Source organism: Thermobia domestica, chromosome 1, assembly GCF_964235325.1.
Source record: "Thermobia domestica chromosome 1, izTheDome1.hap1.1, whole genome shotgun sequence".
Classification (NCBI taxonomy): domain Eukaryota; kingdom Metazoa; phylum Arthropoda; class Insecta; order Zygentoma; family Lepismatidae; genus Thermobia; species Thermobia domestica.
In genome coordinates this window covers 207,426,595-207,442,260 of record NC_137454.1, presented here as the reverse complement: position 1 = coordinate 207,442,260, position 15,666 = coordinate 207,426,595, and the positions used below count along the sequence as shown (strand labels likewise).

Below are 15,666 nucleotides of genomic sequence, written 5' to 3'. Positions count from 1 at the left end.
CACGTGACCGCAGTCGAAGTACGTAATTCTAAGGACACATGCGCAGAGACAGTGTGACAACTTCGATGATGTGTTACGGCGAAAGTGTACATAATTTTTGATTCATCCACATATTTACAATGTCGCTCAGCAAAATAAAATCCGGATTCAATTTATCTTACTTAGGATTTCTTTAATTTTAACTTTTTGCTAATTTACTGTTTCGACCTTTTTGTTGTTTTCGTTTTATAACGGAAATAAGAAATTTTATTGCGTTTTTTTAATCTTTCATTTCTTTTTATTAAGAATGCCATTATACAACCTTATTCAACTATAGTCAACACGGTTCCTTTTGCTTGTTCATTTTCTATATAATTTTTATTGTGTGAAAAAAGTTCTCGAAATCATTAACTGTCTTGCTAGCTACCTAATCAGCAAGAGATGAACTCGTTAACAGAACTTGTTGAAGATTTTTAGTTTAACAAGAGCTAAGGCGAGAGCGGAAGCAGATAGTGCGAAGGCGATTTTCTTTCTTCCTTTTTCTTTCCTTGGGGAATCGAGATGGAGATGGAGATGGGGGTTCCTGTTAGTTATTGATCGAACGAAGAAACCCCTCAGGTCGGTGACCACGGATAGGTACCGGTGCAAGTACTCAAAATTACTTGTGTGTGTGTGTAACTGCTGTTGAATACGTCAAGATGTATAAATAAACTAGCAAATGCCCCGGCTTGTTATTGTGGACAATATTTTGCGTTCTTCCTTCTGTACTTTCATATACAATTCATCTGAACTGGAGGTCTCGCAAAAAATTCAAGCGTCTCGTATGGGCCTCTTAACGAAGCACCCCCATCCCTTTTTTCTTCCATTCTAGGTCAAACATCTAAAAACACTGAAACATGTATTTAGTTATTTTAGAAGTTCTAAACATCAAATTTCATATATCTAATCTTAAGGGATTCTTTATATATATATATATATATATATATATATATATATATATATATATATATATTAGATAGATAGATAGATAGGTATGAATCCCTTAATATTGGATATGTCTGTATGTATAAAAGAAGTACTGGCTTACTGACTGGTTGATCAACGCCCAGGCCAAACTGCTTAAGCTAGAAATTCGGACAAGGAATAGGATTTGTAATGCGAGATTCCTTTAAGGAAATATTTTTGGAAATTCAGCGGGGAAGGGAAAGAGGAGTGGAAATTGTTATCTTAAAATGGCCATATCTCGAAATCTGTGAAGATTAGAGAATGAAATTTGGTATATGAACTTTTCATTTAAAACAATTACACACTTTTTTATGTATATTTCCCTAGAAAAGAAGGGGGAAAAGCGGGAAAAAGAAAGGATGGGATTACAATTGTTATAATTGGATGGTCATATCTCGAAATTCGTTAGGGTTAGAAACATGAAATACTGTTGTGGTAAGCTGCATCAATTGCAGTCTTCTATTACTACGTTCTATCACATCTCTATTATGAAAAGTTTTTCCCAAATTAAGTTCTAATCAGTTTTCATTCTCATTTTTTAAAACTGTTTTCGGTATTACTCTTTTTCCATCAGATTCTACGAACACTTCTGTATTAGTTATCAAATACTGCTGTTCTAGTTTATCAAATAATGCTTTATATATTTACTTTGTCTGTGTTCGTCCAGGAGAGACAAAATCTCAAGAATTACGTAATTGATCATCATCTGTATTGGTCAGGATGTAGAAGGTCAAAAGTTTGAAATCGAGTTCGTTGGTTAAGGTGATCCCTATTTAAAGTATACTTCATTTATTTAAATATTCATTCATCTTAAAGTATACTTCATTTATTCAAATATTTGTTCATATTTAAGTATACTTCATTTATTCAAATATTTATTCATCGTAAAGTATACTTCACATATTCATTCATCTTAGAGTATACTTCATTTATTCAAATATTAATCCATCTTAAAGAATACTTCATTTATTCAAACATCATTCATCTTAAGGTATACTTCATTTACTCAAATATTCATTCATCTTAAAGTATACTTCATTTATTCAAATATTTGTTCATATTTAAGTATACTTCATTTATTCAAATATTTATTCATCGTAAAGTATACTTCACATATTCATTCATCTTAGAGTATACTTCATTTATTCAAATATTAATCCATCTTAAAGAATACTTCTTCATTTATTCAAACCTCATTCATCTTAAGGTATACTTCATTTATTCAAATATTCATTCATATTAAAGTATACTTCACTTATTCCAATATTTATTAATCGTAAAGTATACTTCACATATTCATTCATCTTAGAGTGTACTTCATTTACTCAAATATTCATTCAAATTAAAGTATACTTCATTTATTCAAATATTCATTCATCTTAAAGTATACTTCATTTTTTAAATATTCATTCATCTTAAGGTATACTTCATTTATTCAAATATTCGTTCATATTAAATTATACTTCATTTATTCAAATATTCATTAATCTTAAAGTATACATCATGTAATTTTAAAGAAATGCTATACAATATTTAAGCCTAGGTTTAGTAGAATTTAGCTTGTTAAGAAGTTTGAAAACCAAACCAAACTCCTTCAAATCGTGTACAGAAAGAAAAGATTGGGAAGAAGAAAACTCCTGTGCTCCTTGTTTTTGAATCCACTGGAATTCTATCTCAGTTTCACAGTGTCAAATAAAATGAACTTACGTAGTAATCCTGCTGCAAACTGCAAAATAAGCTGCTGGCAATAAATGTACGGATAACAAGGTTCCAATTTGGAAAGTGACTACAATACATTCCATCAATAAGAGCATGTATGTCAATTACAGTGGCTCTTCAACTAGAGCATTAGCATCGTACTTTAACAGTTAATCTTCATTGCCCCGCGTAGCGTAGTTGCTAATACTCTTGTCTTTGGTGTGAGCGGTCCCGGATTTGATTCCCGATGGGGACACTCGGTCGAAAGTGTAAAAACCTTTTTAGGCCAGCCATCCTGAGTGAGGTTTCCCTAAGTTTTTCTCATTCACACCAAGTAAATGTCGGAATGGTTCCTAAGATATGGATCCCAGGCCGCTTTCTTCCTTCCTCAATCCTTTCTTCCTTACTGTACCTCGGATAGTGTGATCGCTGAGGGACGTCATCCTTCATACATGACGGGCTGACATGGGCAGATGCTGAAAGCTCAGAAGTGTAATTCCTAGTTCTAATCCTAACAATCTTCTTAATATATTTAAATGTTCTATCGAGACCAATCTTACGATGTTACGTAACTTGAATTTTCTATGGAATTGGATAGCATTCACATTGGACCGATATGAAATGAATTCGGCAATGCAACAGAAGTTTATAAATAGACGTACAATCTATTTTGCTTTGGATTTCTGTACTCACAGGATTTGCCTACGTAGGGATGCGCACGAGACAAGATTTGAGGCTGTCTCGTCTCGAAAATGTGCTATAAAAGTGATGTCTTGACTTGAAAAATGTATTTTTCTCTATTGGAAAAGCTGTCTCTCGACTTGAATTTTGTCAGGAAAATTCTGTCTCGTGCGCATCCCTATGCCTACGAGACGAGAGTTCAGGCTGACTCCTCTCGAAAAGGTAAAGAAATTACATAAAATCTTTAAGTTTTAAATCCCACGGTTATGCCGGCTAGGCTAAAAGAGACGGTGATGATGAGAAATGAAGGAAATAATGGAATGAAGAAAGTGGGAGAAAACGAGAGAACCCCGAGAAAACCCACGCACACGGTGCTTGTCAACCACAAAGTGGACTTGGCGCGAGCTGAGATCGAACCAAGGACCATGCACCAGAGGTGAACGCTCTACCACTGAGCCCCCACTCCCCACTCTCGAAATGTTATCAGAAAACTGATGACTCGACTCGAAACTATTCGATTTTATTGGAAGAGCTCTATCTCGCCACGTATCTTGTCACAAAAATTACATCTTGTCTCACTTGTGGGTAACCCTTGAATATTTACGTATTTACACTGTAAAAAATGTGATGTTGAAACAACACAAAATGACTACCACTTTAGCGTGTTACTTGTGTGTTAATTCAGCACCAAGACTTTGCCTTCCGAGCATATCATTAATAACTAGTTACTACCTGAGAGAATTTGCATTGGTATTTATCGTTTAATATGAGCAAAGCTTTGCAAAATATCTTTGGCACTTATGCCAAGTAACGAATAATGTTTTATGTTTTCTGTAATCGGTCACAATAATATTGTTGTAAACCTGTGATTCATCTGACAACAGTTACACAGATAGCTGTGCTTCCATTTGTTTTCTTTGTTTGTTATTGTTGTGTCTTAGCATATATGAACATAAGATGGCAGAACTTTTGCCTATGTAACTGTTGTCAGACGATTCACAGGTTTACAACAATATTATTGTGACCGATTACAGAAAACATAAAACATTATTCGTTACTTGGCATAAGTGCCAAAGATATTTTGCAAAGCTTTGCTCATATTAAACGATAAATACCAATGCAAATTCTCTCAGGTAATAACGAGTTATTTCTGATATGCTTGGAAAGCGATGTCTTGGTGCTGAATTAACACACAAGTAACACGTTAAAGTGGTAGTCATTTTGTGTTATTTCAACACCTCATTTTTTGCTGTGCAATTTTATTACCTTGCTTTCTGTAACTTACTATGTTGCATAAATAGGCGATTCTTTATTATGTTATTTTTGTTTTTGTTTTGTTAGAATTACTTATTTTAGTATATCCATTGAAATAAAAAAAAGAAGCTCTACATAAAATCTTTGTTTTAATTGTAACGTCGAATTTTAAATATTAAGTGTAACTTTATTCAGTACTTTGTTTTAACGAAAGATAGTAAATGTCACTTGACTAACCGAAAACTTTGGTCATAAACACCTGTATATATTCCTGATCCGAATGGAAAGAAAGTAAAGGAATGTATTGAAAAAAATTGCAGTTACTGCAAGAGAGTTACATTTAAAATGCTATAAAAGGCAAATTCTGACCAAGGTATATATTATCTAATAAATAATATTAATACAGTTTCGACAAAGTATCTTTGCCTTCATCAGACGCATATCTACTCTTGTCTGTAATGAAAGCAAATATACTTTGCCGAAACTGTAATGCTATTATTTATTACATAATATATGCTTTGGTCAGAATTTGCCTTTTATTGTATAGAAGAATTTCCAAAGTTAGAATGAGTGGTATTAAAATACAAATAGTATGATATTCAAATGAAAGGCAAGTATCGGGAGCTAATAAGATTAACAAATAATCATTTAATTGTACTTGGTGTAGTTAACAATCAGTTTTAACATTAGAACATCAATTTTGATTATGCTCCATAGTAACCATTATCCAGTAACTGGCTGGTATGTTGAGGAAGTTGTCATTTAAATATAATTTATGTCGTAGTAAATTAATTTCCCTCAAGACATGTCCTCGTCGAATTACAAAAACTAATTTAAACTCGTTCGTCAATGTGATTAATGGATCATGATGTAGTCCTGACTCTTCCTTTGAAATAAGAATATCAAAACTTGTGCGTTTTAAACTACAATAATCTGTCAGTGTGCTAAGCTGACTTGAGTTTTGTGTGTAATTTTTCATCTTACTAATGTTTAAATATTCTTTCCTTATATTTGCTGCATCTTACTATGTCGTTCTTCTCTTACTTTCTTTGCAGAAAGCAATGTGCATAAACTGAAGAAAGAGAAACATGCCGAACGAATGTCTAATTTTGTGAATAAGTTCAAAGCAACACTTGAAAAGGACAAAAAGAAGTCAAGTAATGATAAGTACACGTTCACGCCGGAGGATTTTAAGTACGAAAATAAACATTACAAATACATCAAATACACGAAATACAACAAGGTAAGATTATAAAAATTATTCACATTATTATGGCTGTTTTTTTTAATACTATGATGTTTTACCATTGCTCTTATATTGCCTTTCTAACATTGAATTTTATACTGGTAACTTACATTAGTTTTGGTCATAAATGTATTGGTTATCTTACATATTACAGTGCTGTACTTGCCTGATGCCGTTCTTAGCACTTTAAACATGTAAAAAGTGATGTCTCGTTTTAGAAATTCTATCTGTTTCTGTTGGAAGAGCGCTCTCTCTCTCGTCTTGTCTCTTAAGCAACTCTACCTATCATTTCACGTTACCTGACTTCCTTTCATCTATGGGAGTCTTCCAATGCAGTGAGAGCAACAATGCATGACTAATGGCACAAGGAATGCTGAGGTGACCTGCATTTGTGAACAGTAGGCCAATATTGAACAAATGCCCCTATTGCCTGTTTCTTCGAAAATGTTCTCAAATATTTATAAAGCGACTTGACGAAATTAAATCCTTCTACAGACTGTTTACATTATCCAACCGATTTGATAAGTTATTAATATTCGTATATTATGAAGTTTGTACCAACATTTTACAAAAATTATACTACGTTCATAGAATTAGTTTCCAAATTTTGCTCAAAACTAATTTTGAATTTTCTTAGACTTTCAACAGTAGCTTTCGTTTTAGATTACCTTAAAAACCTAAATTCTGTGAGTAGCAGGTTATATTTTGTGTTCCTCTAGTCTCGTATTTGATCTGTAGTAAGGGCACATGTGACTCTGATCCTAATTTAAGCTGAAGGGTCACATTTTTTACAGCATCGCTGCTGAACAAAAATACATTAATATCAAACTGGAACAGTTTGCACACCTACCTGGGAAAGTGGCGAATGAATACACCATAGGCCGTTTGTTTTGTGAAATTTCGTACCGGTAACGCAACATTGAAAAATGAGTCCTGCAGGGACCAACCAACAGCGTGTTCTGAGAAACACTGTAGATGCAGGCCCTCGGAAGAGTGTTGATTCAATTGCAGACAAGCAAGGCACGCACCAACCAATATCGTTCGGCGACTCCATGCAATTTGGTAAGATGAAAAGTTGGACTTACTGGTGTCACATGAGTTGATACGCATGAGTCGCTCTAATGACGTTTGGAGCATTCATTCACCACTGGTGTCACATGAGCTGACACGCATGAGTGTTACCAACGGCGTATGGAGCGTTCAGTTACCACTTCTGGTTCAAATGCGCTATTGATGTTCTTCGCAGATAGGTGTACATAATGTCCTGGTTTGAACTCCTAAAGAAAAATCACTCGTAATTGTGTGTTAATCATGGTGCATTTTCACATACTAACATACTTCCTCTTGACTATTTTCTGAACACGTACGGAGTTATGATTCCCATTGCTTGTATTACAGAGTGGTTTCCTATAAGAAAATTTAACATTTTAGTTGCACCAATGCCTCAGTTCTTCATAAAATACGTAATCCAGTACAACCAGAAAAGTAGACCATAGCTTACAACATTCCTATCTTCAGCAGCTGCTCAAACCTTTCAAGGTCTGAAATATTATCCGAACTTTTACATCAGATGGTTCGAAGATAAAACATTTGGCATATTTCGTGGGTCCAGTTAAATCTGATATGCGAAAATTATTTCTGAGAGTTATGAGTCGTCAACACTTACTCTACTGTTAAACAGCTTATCCGAACATTTCTTCGTAATATGTTTAAGCGTCTATAGCACACGAAACGTTTGTTGTCTAAGATTCTACGAACACTACCAAAGGAACGGTGTAACTCAACCGCAAAAGTCTTAATGCAAGATAGAGACAAATACGCAAATATATTCTGTACACCTGTACTAGTTGTACTAAGATTGTAATCAATGTGTAACAATATCAACAGTTTTTTTTTTTTTTATTACAAATGATATTGGTAAGAACATTGTATATCAAAATAATTTAGATATTCACCAGGCATCCCTCTGTCCGTTCTTTCCTTTTGCAAAGAACGTGTACTAATAATGCGTTCATAAATTTGTCTGGCGAACGTGCTACTTTGTGTGTCAACTAATAATTCGTATTGTAAATTATAAATAGAGGTTTAAAATCCCATTTACATCTGAATCTCTTATGTGCTATTAGTAGTTAAATGAAGTAAAGAAGCACCATTTCCTATATATCGTTGCGGGTTTTCGGATTGTCTTTCATGCTCGCACAAAAAGGTTTTGTTCCGTGTTTGTTTTAGTTCTCGCCTGTTTTTGTCTGTGTTGTTTTAGTGTATGTGTGTGTGTGTGTGTTTACTATATATATATATTTATGTATGTTGTGTACGAGGATATGGTTTTACTCCGTTTTAGGAATTAACTAAATTACAGGTGTTTCTCCCGCAGTGACTAATGGTACGGAATGTTTCAGCCTCACACAGCACGAAAGGCTGGATGGGGAAAGAGAGATAATGGCTCGTCTACCGTTGCCAATAGACTGTTTTATTTAATTTAATTAAGTTGTCAAAGCAACTTCGGGCAATGAATCATGATGTCCTATACACGCTTGTGTCTGTGTGGCTTTAATTTTGCGTAATACTTACAGTCTGCAGAAAGAGAATTTCTTCTTTTTATGTGTAGGTTTTATATGTGAGGTTATTATAAAATATGCGATTACTTTGCCAAATGAACATTTGATTAAAATATAAATCAATATGAAGTGTAAATTTATATGCAATGTTTGTCCCACTGTGTAAATCATCTCTTGCGTAGTCATAAAGGGAAGTTAATATTCTGATGTGTTCTGTGAACGTTTGAAACGTTTTATATATGAACACTAGTTCATTCCATACTTTATCGTGCATTGTTTCTACTGTCGTCTAATTAGTGCACAATAAAAAGATCCCTGTAATATACCTACAATTCCTTCAGAAACTATTTCAACTCCGATATGTCTAAGAAGGAAAGTTTTGGATTTTAACGGTATTGATTACGTATAAATTCTTTATTTTTTTAGTTCATTGATTTATATGAGGTAAATTTTATTATTAAATATTACAACGTATGTATAACGAAGTTTAATTTTCACGAAGTAAAGGACACCTGAAAAAGACCTAAATAAAATCACACTGTTGGAATTTCAGTTAATTTAAAAGGAAACATATACGTAAATCTATAAGCTAGCAAAAGAAGATGGTGCAATTTAACCCTATTGTTGACAATATATGTTCTATTGTCTTTTATTCTATTCCACAGAAACGGAGGGCATGGTGACTCAGTTGTACAGCGCTTACCTCTTGGTGCGTGGGGTCCCTCGTTCGATCCCCGGCCAAGAAAATTTGTGGCGGACATCGTGCTCGTGGACTTTCTCGGGTACTCCCATATTCTCATTCCATCGATTATCATCTTTCACTTGCCTTAATCACCCGTCTCCTTTAGCCAAAGAACATAATCGTCGAACGTTAAAATAAGAAATTTTATTTCTTTCACGATATTCTACAAATAATGCAGAAAAAAAGTGTCTAACATAAAGGAATATCCAACTTGAAGCATTTTTCATATATATATATATATATATATATATATATATATATATATATATATATATATATATATATATATATATATATATTACCTGTGCCAAGTCAATAAATCAACATTACCAACACGTAACGATACACGATATATGATACGAAAATCAAGTAGATTCAAGTGTACCGACCAACGGTAAAAAGTAAACACAAATACGAGTAGCATAGTCAGAATAGATGGAAGATTTTTCAGTGGCATATGGTTCCTGAAAATTTTGTTTCATATGTTGATAAATCGCTTGACAACACTTCCTTGAATTATAATGTCGAGTGCAGCCGATTAGCTGTTTCTTCGGGTCTTGAATTTCACCATTGAAAGTAACCTTAGGCATCAATGTTCAGTAAGATTGAATGATTGATGATTTTGTGGCAATTCTTAGTTGCGAGTGTTGTTGGTAAAGTACTTGGAAAATTGAAAAGTTAAATAGCTGCTGTGAAACTATTCTTAGTTTCAGTAGGAGGAATTTCAATTGGCGTGGTTCGGTTGAATATGGTTCTGTTGCTAAGAGATGCTGCTTTTTGATGGAGTTAACAACGCAGAAAAATAGTGTAATTACTATTATATGGGAATAAATAAATATATTTACAAGTACACCGGGGGATTTTTTTTAATCCAAATCAAATAAAATTGTACACAATTTGATACGTAAGGTTAATTTCACATTTCATCTGGAAATCTTTAACATCGACTTCTTGAGAGTACAAAGAAAATAGAAATGAATTATTTCACTACGTTTTCTTTTTCTGATGGTAAAGGTAACTTTTGCGTGTATTTTCCGTACAAAATCTTCATTCAACGCAAATATACAGTAGCTACTTACATAAGTACTGATCTACTTTGTTGATAAGAATTTCTTACATCTTTACATGTACTAAGCGCAATGCATAGAAGATTTATCGTATTATGATTGTAAGTTATGCATACCTAAAAACTAGACTGTATACTTAAACTTGGCGCAGTAGTTCCCAATTACTTGATAATTGTGGACTCCTTTTCTATTTTTAAGGAAAGGTATGAACCCCACACCTTTATATTTTAGTGTCTGCGTAGTACTAGTAGAAAGATTGGTAGCAATATTAATAACAAACAAATTACAAAATTTTATTTATAAGTATACAACATACAGTACATACATACAAGGGATCCATGACATTAGTTATAAATTTTATAACTTTTGAAATGTAAATAATGCCATGGAATCCCTAAATTTGCTCCACAGCCCCCTAGTGGCTCGCAGACCACAAATTGGGAAAACTGACTTATCCTATTAAACTTAAAAGATATATTTTAAAAACTGACTTTATTATTAACCCTTAACTACTATGGTGGGGTCTTACAGACCCCAGCTGTCGTATGTTCATCTTTAAATTAAAAGATAGTCAATAAGTATAAATAGGAACAAAAACAAGTACTGTTGCTTTTCACAATATCACGTTTAGGGTTAAGGTCTGAAGTACCCCACCAGACTATAAACGTTAGTATTTTCTAGTGAACGTCGTGAATTGTAAACTCAGTTAAATATATATATATATATATATATATATAGCTTTTGTTTTCAGAAATTTTGTTTTATACATAGAACTCTCAAAACGACACAACAAATGCCTTTTCTCTTAAGAAGGTGTTACCTTCTGCGGCTGGCTCATTTTCAAATGGAAATTATATATTTTCATAAAATAGTAGATTCCGTATAGATATCTGTTTTAATGTGTATATGAAATTAAGATTTATTTGGAAACGCAAGACAAGGACTAAATATAAAGAAGAATGCTTAGATTCTTGAAGACAATTTCAGGAGGAAACAAACCAAGAAATTGAAAGCGATGTAAGTGAAGATCAATTGGACAAGAGTGGTCACTCGGTCACTAATGAAGAATCTTATCTTGAGGAAATGTATGATAGTGACGATGTGAAGAAAGAAGAATTTAATTTAATTTAATTTAATTTAATTTTAGAAGAAGGGAGTAATAGTCATTTTCAGTGCAATTTTACATTTCATATTTGGAGAGAAAATAGCAAAAAATAAACTAAATAAATAACAAAATAAATCAATAAAAATACATTCATTATATTCGTGAAAAATCGTATCTGGGTAATATTTTTCAACGTGATACTAATAACTTCTCAGCAGATTTGCATAAAATAGTTCGATGAGTTGATAAATTTGTAATACGAGAAAGAAACAGAACACTGACTTAGCCGTGAAATACTGGTAACTTTGTAATACGAGAAGATGCAAAACAGCCTTGACTTAGCCGTGGAATCAGAAAAAAACAAAGCAAGTATTCGCAATAGAAACAATTGGGGTTTGTCAGACCCCATCTGAGTTTAACTATTTTCCCCCAGAATACTTAAGACTTAATATTTATCGTCATGAAATATTTCGTTTTTCACTTCATATTCATAGTATTTAATCTGTGAAAGAATACGCAAATTAATTGCGGATATTAGAAGCAGAAGCTTGCAAGAATAGAAGGTTAAAGTTCTACTCATTTATTTATTTTTAAATAAGATAGTATTCGCTTACATACATTTTAAAATCTGGTAGCATTCTCTTGCAGAACTGAAGAATTTGATTTATTGGCGAACAAGAACCCCTATCAGTTATGCCACCCACTGTGCACTGCTTTCGTGTGTGTTGCATAAGCCATAGGTTGTAAACGTTGCGTGTTCCCTTCCCTTTGATCAGTTATAAATAAGCCAGTGCTCGTGATATTTCTGTTATGATAGAGTAACGATTATTTGTTATAAAAAGACACACCTATTAATACGATGGCAGTACTTCATTTTGCATTGTAATTGCGTGAAGAGTAAAGTTGGTTAACCTATGCTTTGATAGTTTATATTAAAGGCTAACATCGTGGAAACTTTATAAATTCTAGCTCTCTCTTCGAAATTAAGATAAATTTAAATGTAATAAATATTTTAATCTTAATTTGTAACAATAGCTACAATATTATTTATACATTGTGACTATTAATTCCTGATGCTCGCCAACAATGTAAATCGGATTAGTCATCATTGGCATGTTACATAAATTCATTAACATATTTGAGTAACAAATGCATGTGATGTTTAGCTAAAAGCCAGTATAACATTTGAACATCAATTATGGTGGTACTTCGGGATAAATAAGGATCAATCTTTGTACAAATATGTAAGTGGTGGTTTTTATCATATTTTACTTAGCTTCCGAATGTATATATTATTTTTTGTGGAAATTATTCTTCGTACCAATAAGGTAATACTCTGCAGTGCATTTTGAAAGCTCAGATTAAGACTTATTCATCGCCAATGTTCCATTTCTCGAACATTTTTTTTATTTTCAATATGTAACTTTGGTATTTTTCTCAAAATGGAAGAAATATGTGCCTGCACATTCAAAATATACTAGTTAAGTCAATTGTCTTTGAAAATCTATACTTCATGTCATTTATGGATGATCTATGTAATTTCAGGTAGACTTTTTGTGTGTTTTCCAACATCTTTTATTTCTTAAAAATGGACAACCTAATTTTTTTTAAAAAAATGTGGTTTACATATTTGTGAGTTCAAAGTAGTGGTATTAAAACGAGAACGTTTTTATCGGTTTAAATTTACATCGTGATCAGCTGTATCTCCTTTCTTTAGAATGTTCCATTTTGGAAACATTGGCCTGTAAGAAGATATATGCTGATGTAATGTTTGTCACAAGGTTTCCGGATTTTCTCTCTCTTTTTTTCTTTGTTTATTGAATGCTGCAATAGGTTTGTTTGTTTAACGCTGCAATCTTGATACAAGGTTGCTATCAAGATTATTTTATTTATAATGTCCATACTTGATGACACATTGAAATTTCTTTAAATGAATTTGCGTTTTCTGATTTTCGAGAGGAAATTCAACTCATATTTAGTTTCACAATTTATTTTACAAAATTATGATTTTGATGGCTTATGCTGTATTCACGTGATTTGTCGATTTCATATTTTATCCAGGCATATATTGCTTGCAACTATCTAAATTCAAAATAAACAAAACAACAGTTTTACTGACATTCATGTTGATCGGTGTTATCACGATTTGCACACAGGAGTTTACCGGGACGTCGAAGTTTCTTACAGTAGAAGAGATGATTATAGTACACGTCACCCGAATTGGCGAGTGACATAAGCCAAAAAGCTCGTAGTGCGCTGTTACTAAACCTTCAGGGAGGAATCTAATCATCCATAATTGTCCACATGTACGAACAAAATATATTATGAATGATGTATTCACTTTGCTTACATAACATAGTGATCCAGACAAGTACTAGGAATGCATAGGTAGTGTTGTCTTTTAGATCGACTCCTTCTTGCATATGCTTCTAGGCTGAGAAATAAAAAGATGATAATGAAACCTGTTTTCAAATGCCCAAAACATCGTAGTTGTTACAAGTGATTGCTTCAACTACGATGAGACAACACAGATTCATCAGAAGCTCAGAGATTTGTCAATTCTAGGATCAAAAGTAATTTCCGAAAAGCACTAAGAATGTCTGATAATAATTTCCTAATGTCAGGAAACCAAGAAAGATGTATTTTTAGCAAGTGGAGTTCGACTAAACTTTGTAAAGTATGAAAAGAGATCACAGAACGACTGCTTTGCTTTGTATCATGAGAGAACACTCTAAAAGGTAGTGACACGTACAAGAAAATGGTTGTTTTGCGCATGGTTGTTTTTCACTATTACATATACTGGATTTTCAGTTTACAGAAAGAAAAACACACTGTGGTAATGCTTCAACTTATGTAATACGACTAAAGTAAAATTTATTTATTAAGTAGATGTAATGAAGTCTGCACAAACAATATTGTGAAAATAAACTTATAATGTGTTAGTATTCAAGCAAATATAGTACTCAGCACATATTTCTAGATTGTCAATACGTTTGTAAAATTATTACGCAGTTATAAATAAATAAAATAGTCATAGTGATTCTGAGGACAATTTCCAAAAACTCAGTGCAAAGTATACTGTGACGTGCCAATGTTCTATTAATGAAACATGCTCAAAACATACTTTCCAGCGTAATGTTGATGTTCTACTTCAGTTATGGTCAAGATATGTCTAAATGAGTGACATATCCAAATCTCAACTCAAAGTAACTTTAGGAACATAAATTTGTCATTAAAAGGGTAATTTTCTTGTTATTTGAAGGCCGTAAGACACTGAGATCTCAAGTTAGTAATCCATGAATGTGATACAAATTAACAAAGTTCAGAGTATATATATTTGTTGAATTTTATACAATATATAGAATTCATTTAAAGCTGCGTGTAACACAGTGTTTGAATAGGTAGCAAATAGCTAAACATTTGCTGTGATGCGTAATTTTTGTGATATTCTCTTAAAACCGTTTCTCGTTTAAGTGATTTTCAATTTTACGAATGGAGACTATTTGAAATTTCATTGACGATTTATTCTTTATTTTATAGTCTGTTATAGGCGATTTCCTTCCAGGGGATTATTTGATGATTACTACAGAAGGCCCTTTGAGTATTTTACTTTGTAGCAACAGTGTTTATTAGAAAGAATATTTTGATAACTCACGTATACATGTTCAACTACACATTCCAATGTCATTTGCATAATATTGAAAATATATTGCCATTCAAATAGTTGGATGTAAAATGTCATAAATAGCAAAATATTACTACATGTAGTTTTCTGTATATTTTAAATCTATTCCTCAAAAGAAAGTCAATATTAACTGGAAATTGCACTTTCAGAGGATCAAATACGAAATTTTGCTTAATTAACTTCTACGAAGATCGTGACTAACGAAGATAATAACCAATAAAATAGTTAAGAGATAGATTTTCCTGTAACTCAAGTTTGTAAATACTTCAGCGTCTTGTCCCTTGTAGTAAAAAAGTGGCAAAGGTAAATAGTTTTTTGGAGCATTATAAGAATATTATCCCGAAAGAGGTTTGAGACCACATATGTTCCGAGTTTTTGTTTGTTTATTAAAGTAGATCTATCAGGAACTATTTGGTGTATCAAACACTCGTACAATTTCTTTCTGTAGTAGGAAATACTTTTTGTGCTCGCTACTCGTAAAAAGTGTTCTAGGAAACCTATAAATGGATCTTTTAAGTATAAGTTTGTTTCATTATACATTTGGTCTACCAACTAATATTATTGACACCATAATACCTTCAGCACGAAAAGTACACTTCAGAAGGTAGTATTGCATTAACTGCTAGATCACTCACATATTGACAGC

The 15,666-nt window shown here is 32.7% G+C and overlaps 1 protein-coding gene across 1 annotated transcript in view; it reads left to right on the top strand.

Moving 5' to 3' along the window:
* Positions 1 to 15,666, top strand: part of Cow (Proteoglycan Cow) — a 745,575-nt gene that overhangs the window by 680,070 nt on the left and 49,839 nt on the right. Inside the window, exon 6 of the mRNA XM_081769198.1 lies at positions 5,673 to 5,860. Coding sequence (XP_081625324.1) covers positions 5,673 to 5,860 — 188 coding nt within the window. The remainder of the gene's footprint in view (positions 1 to 5,672; positions 5,861 to 15,666) is intronic.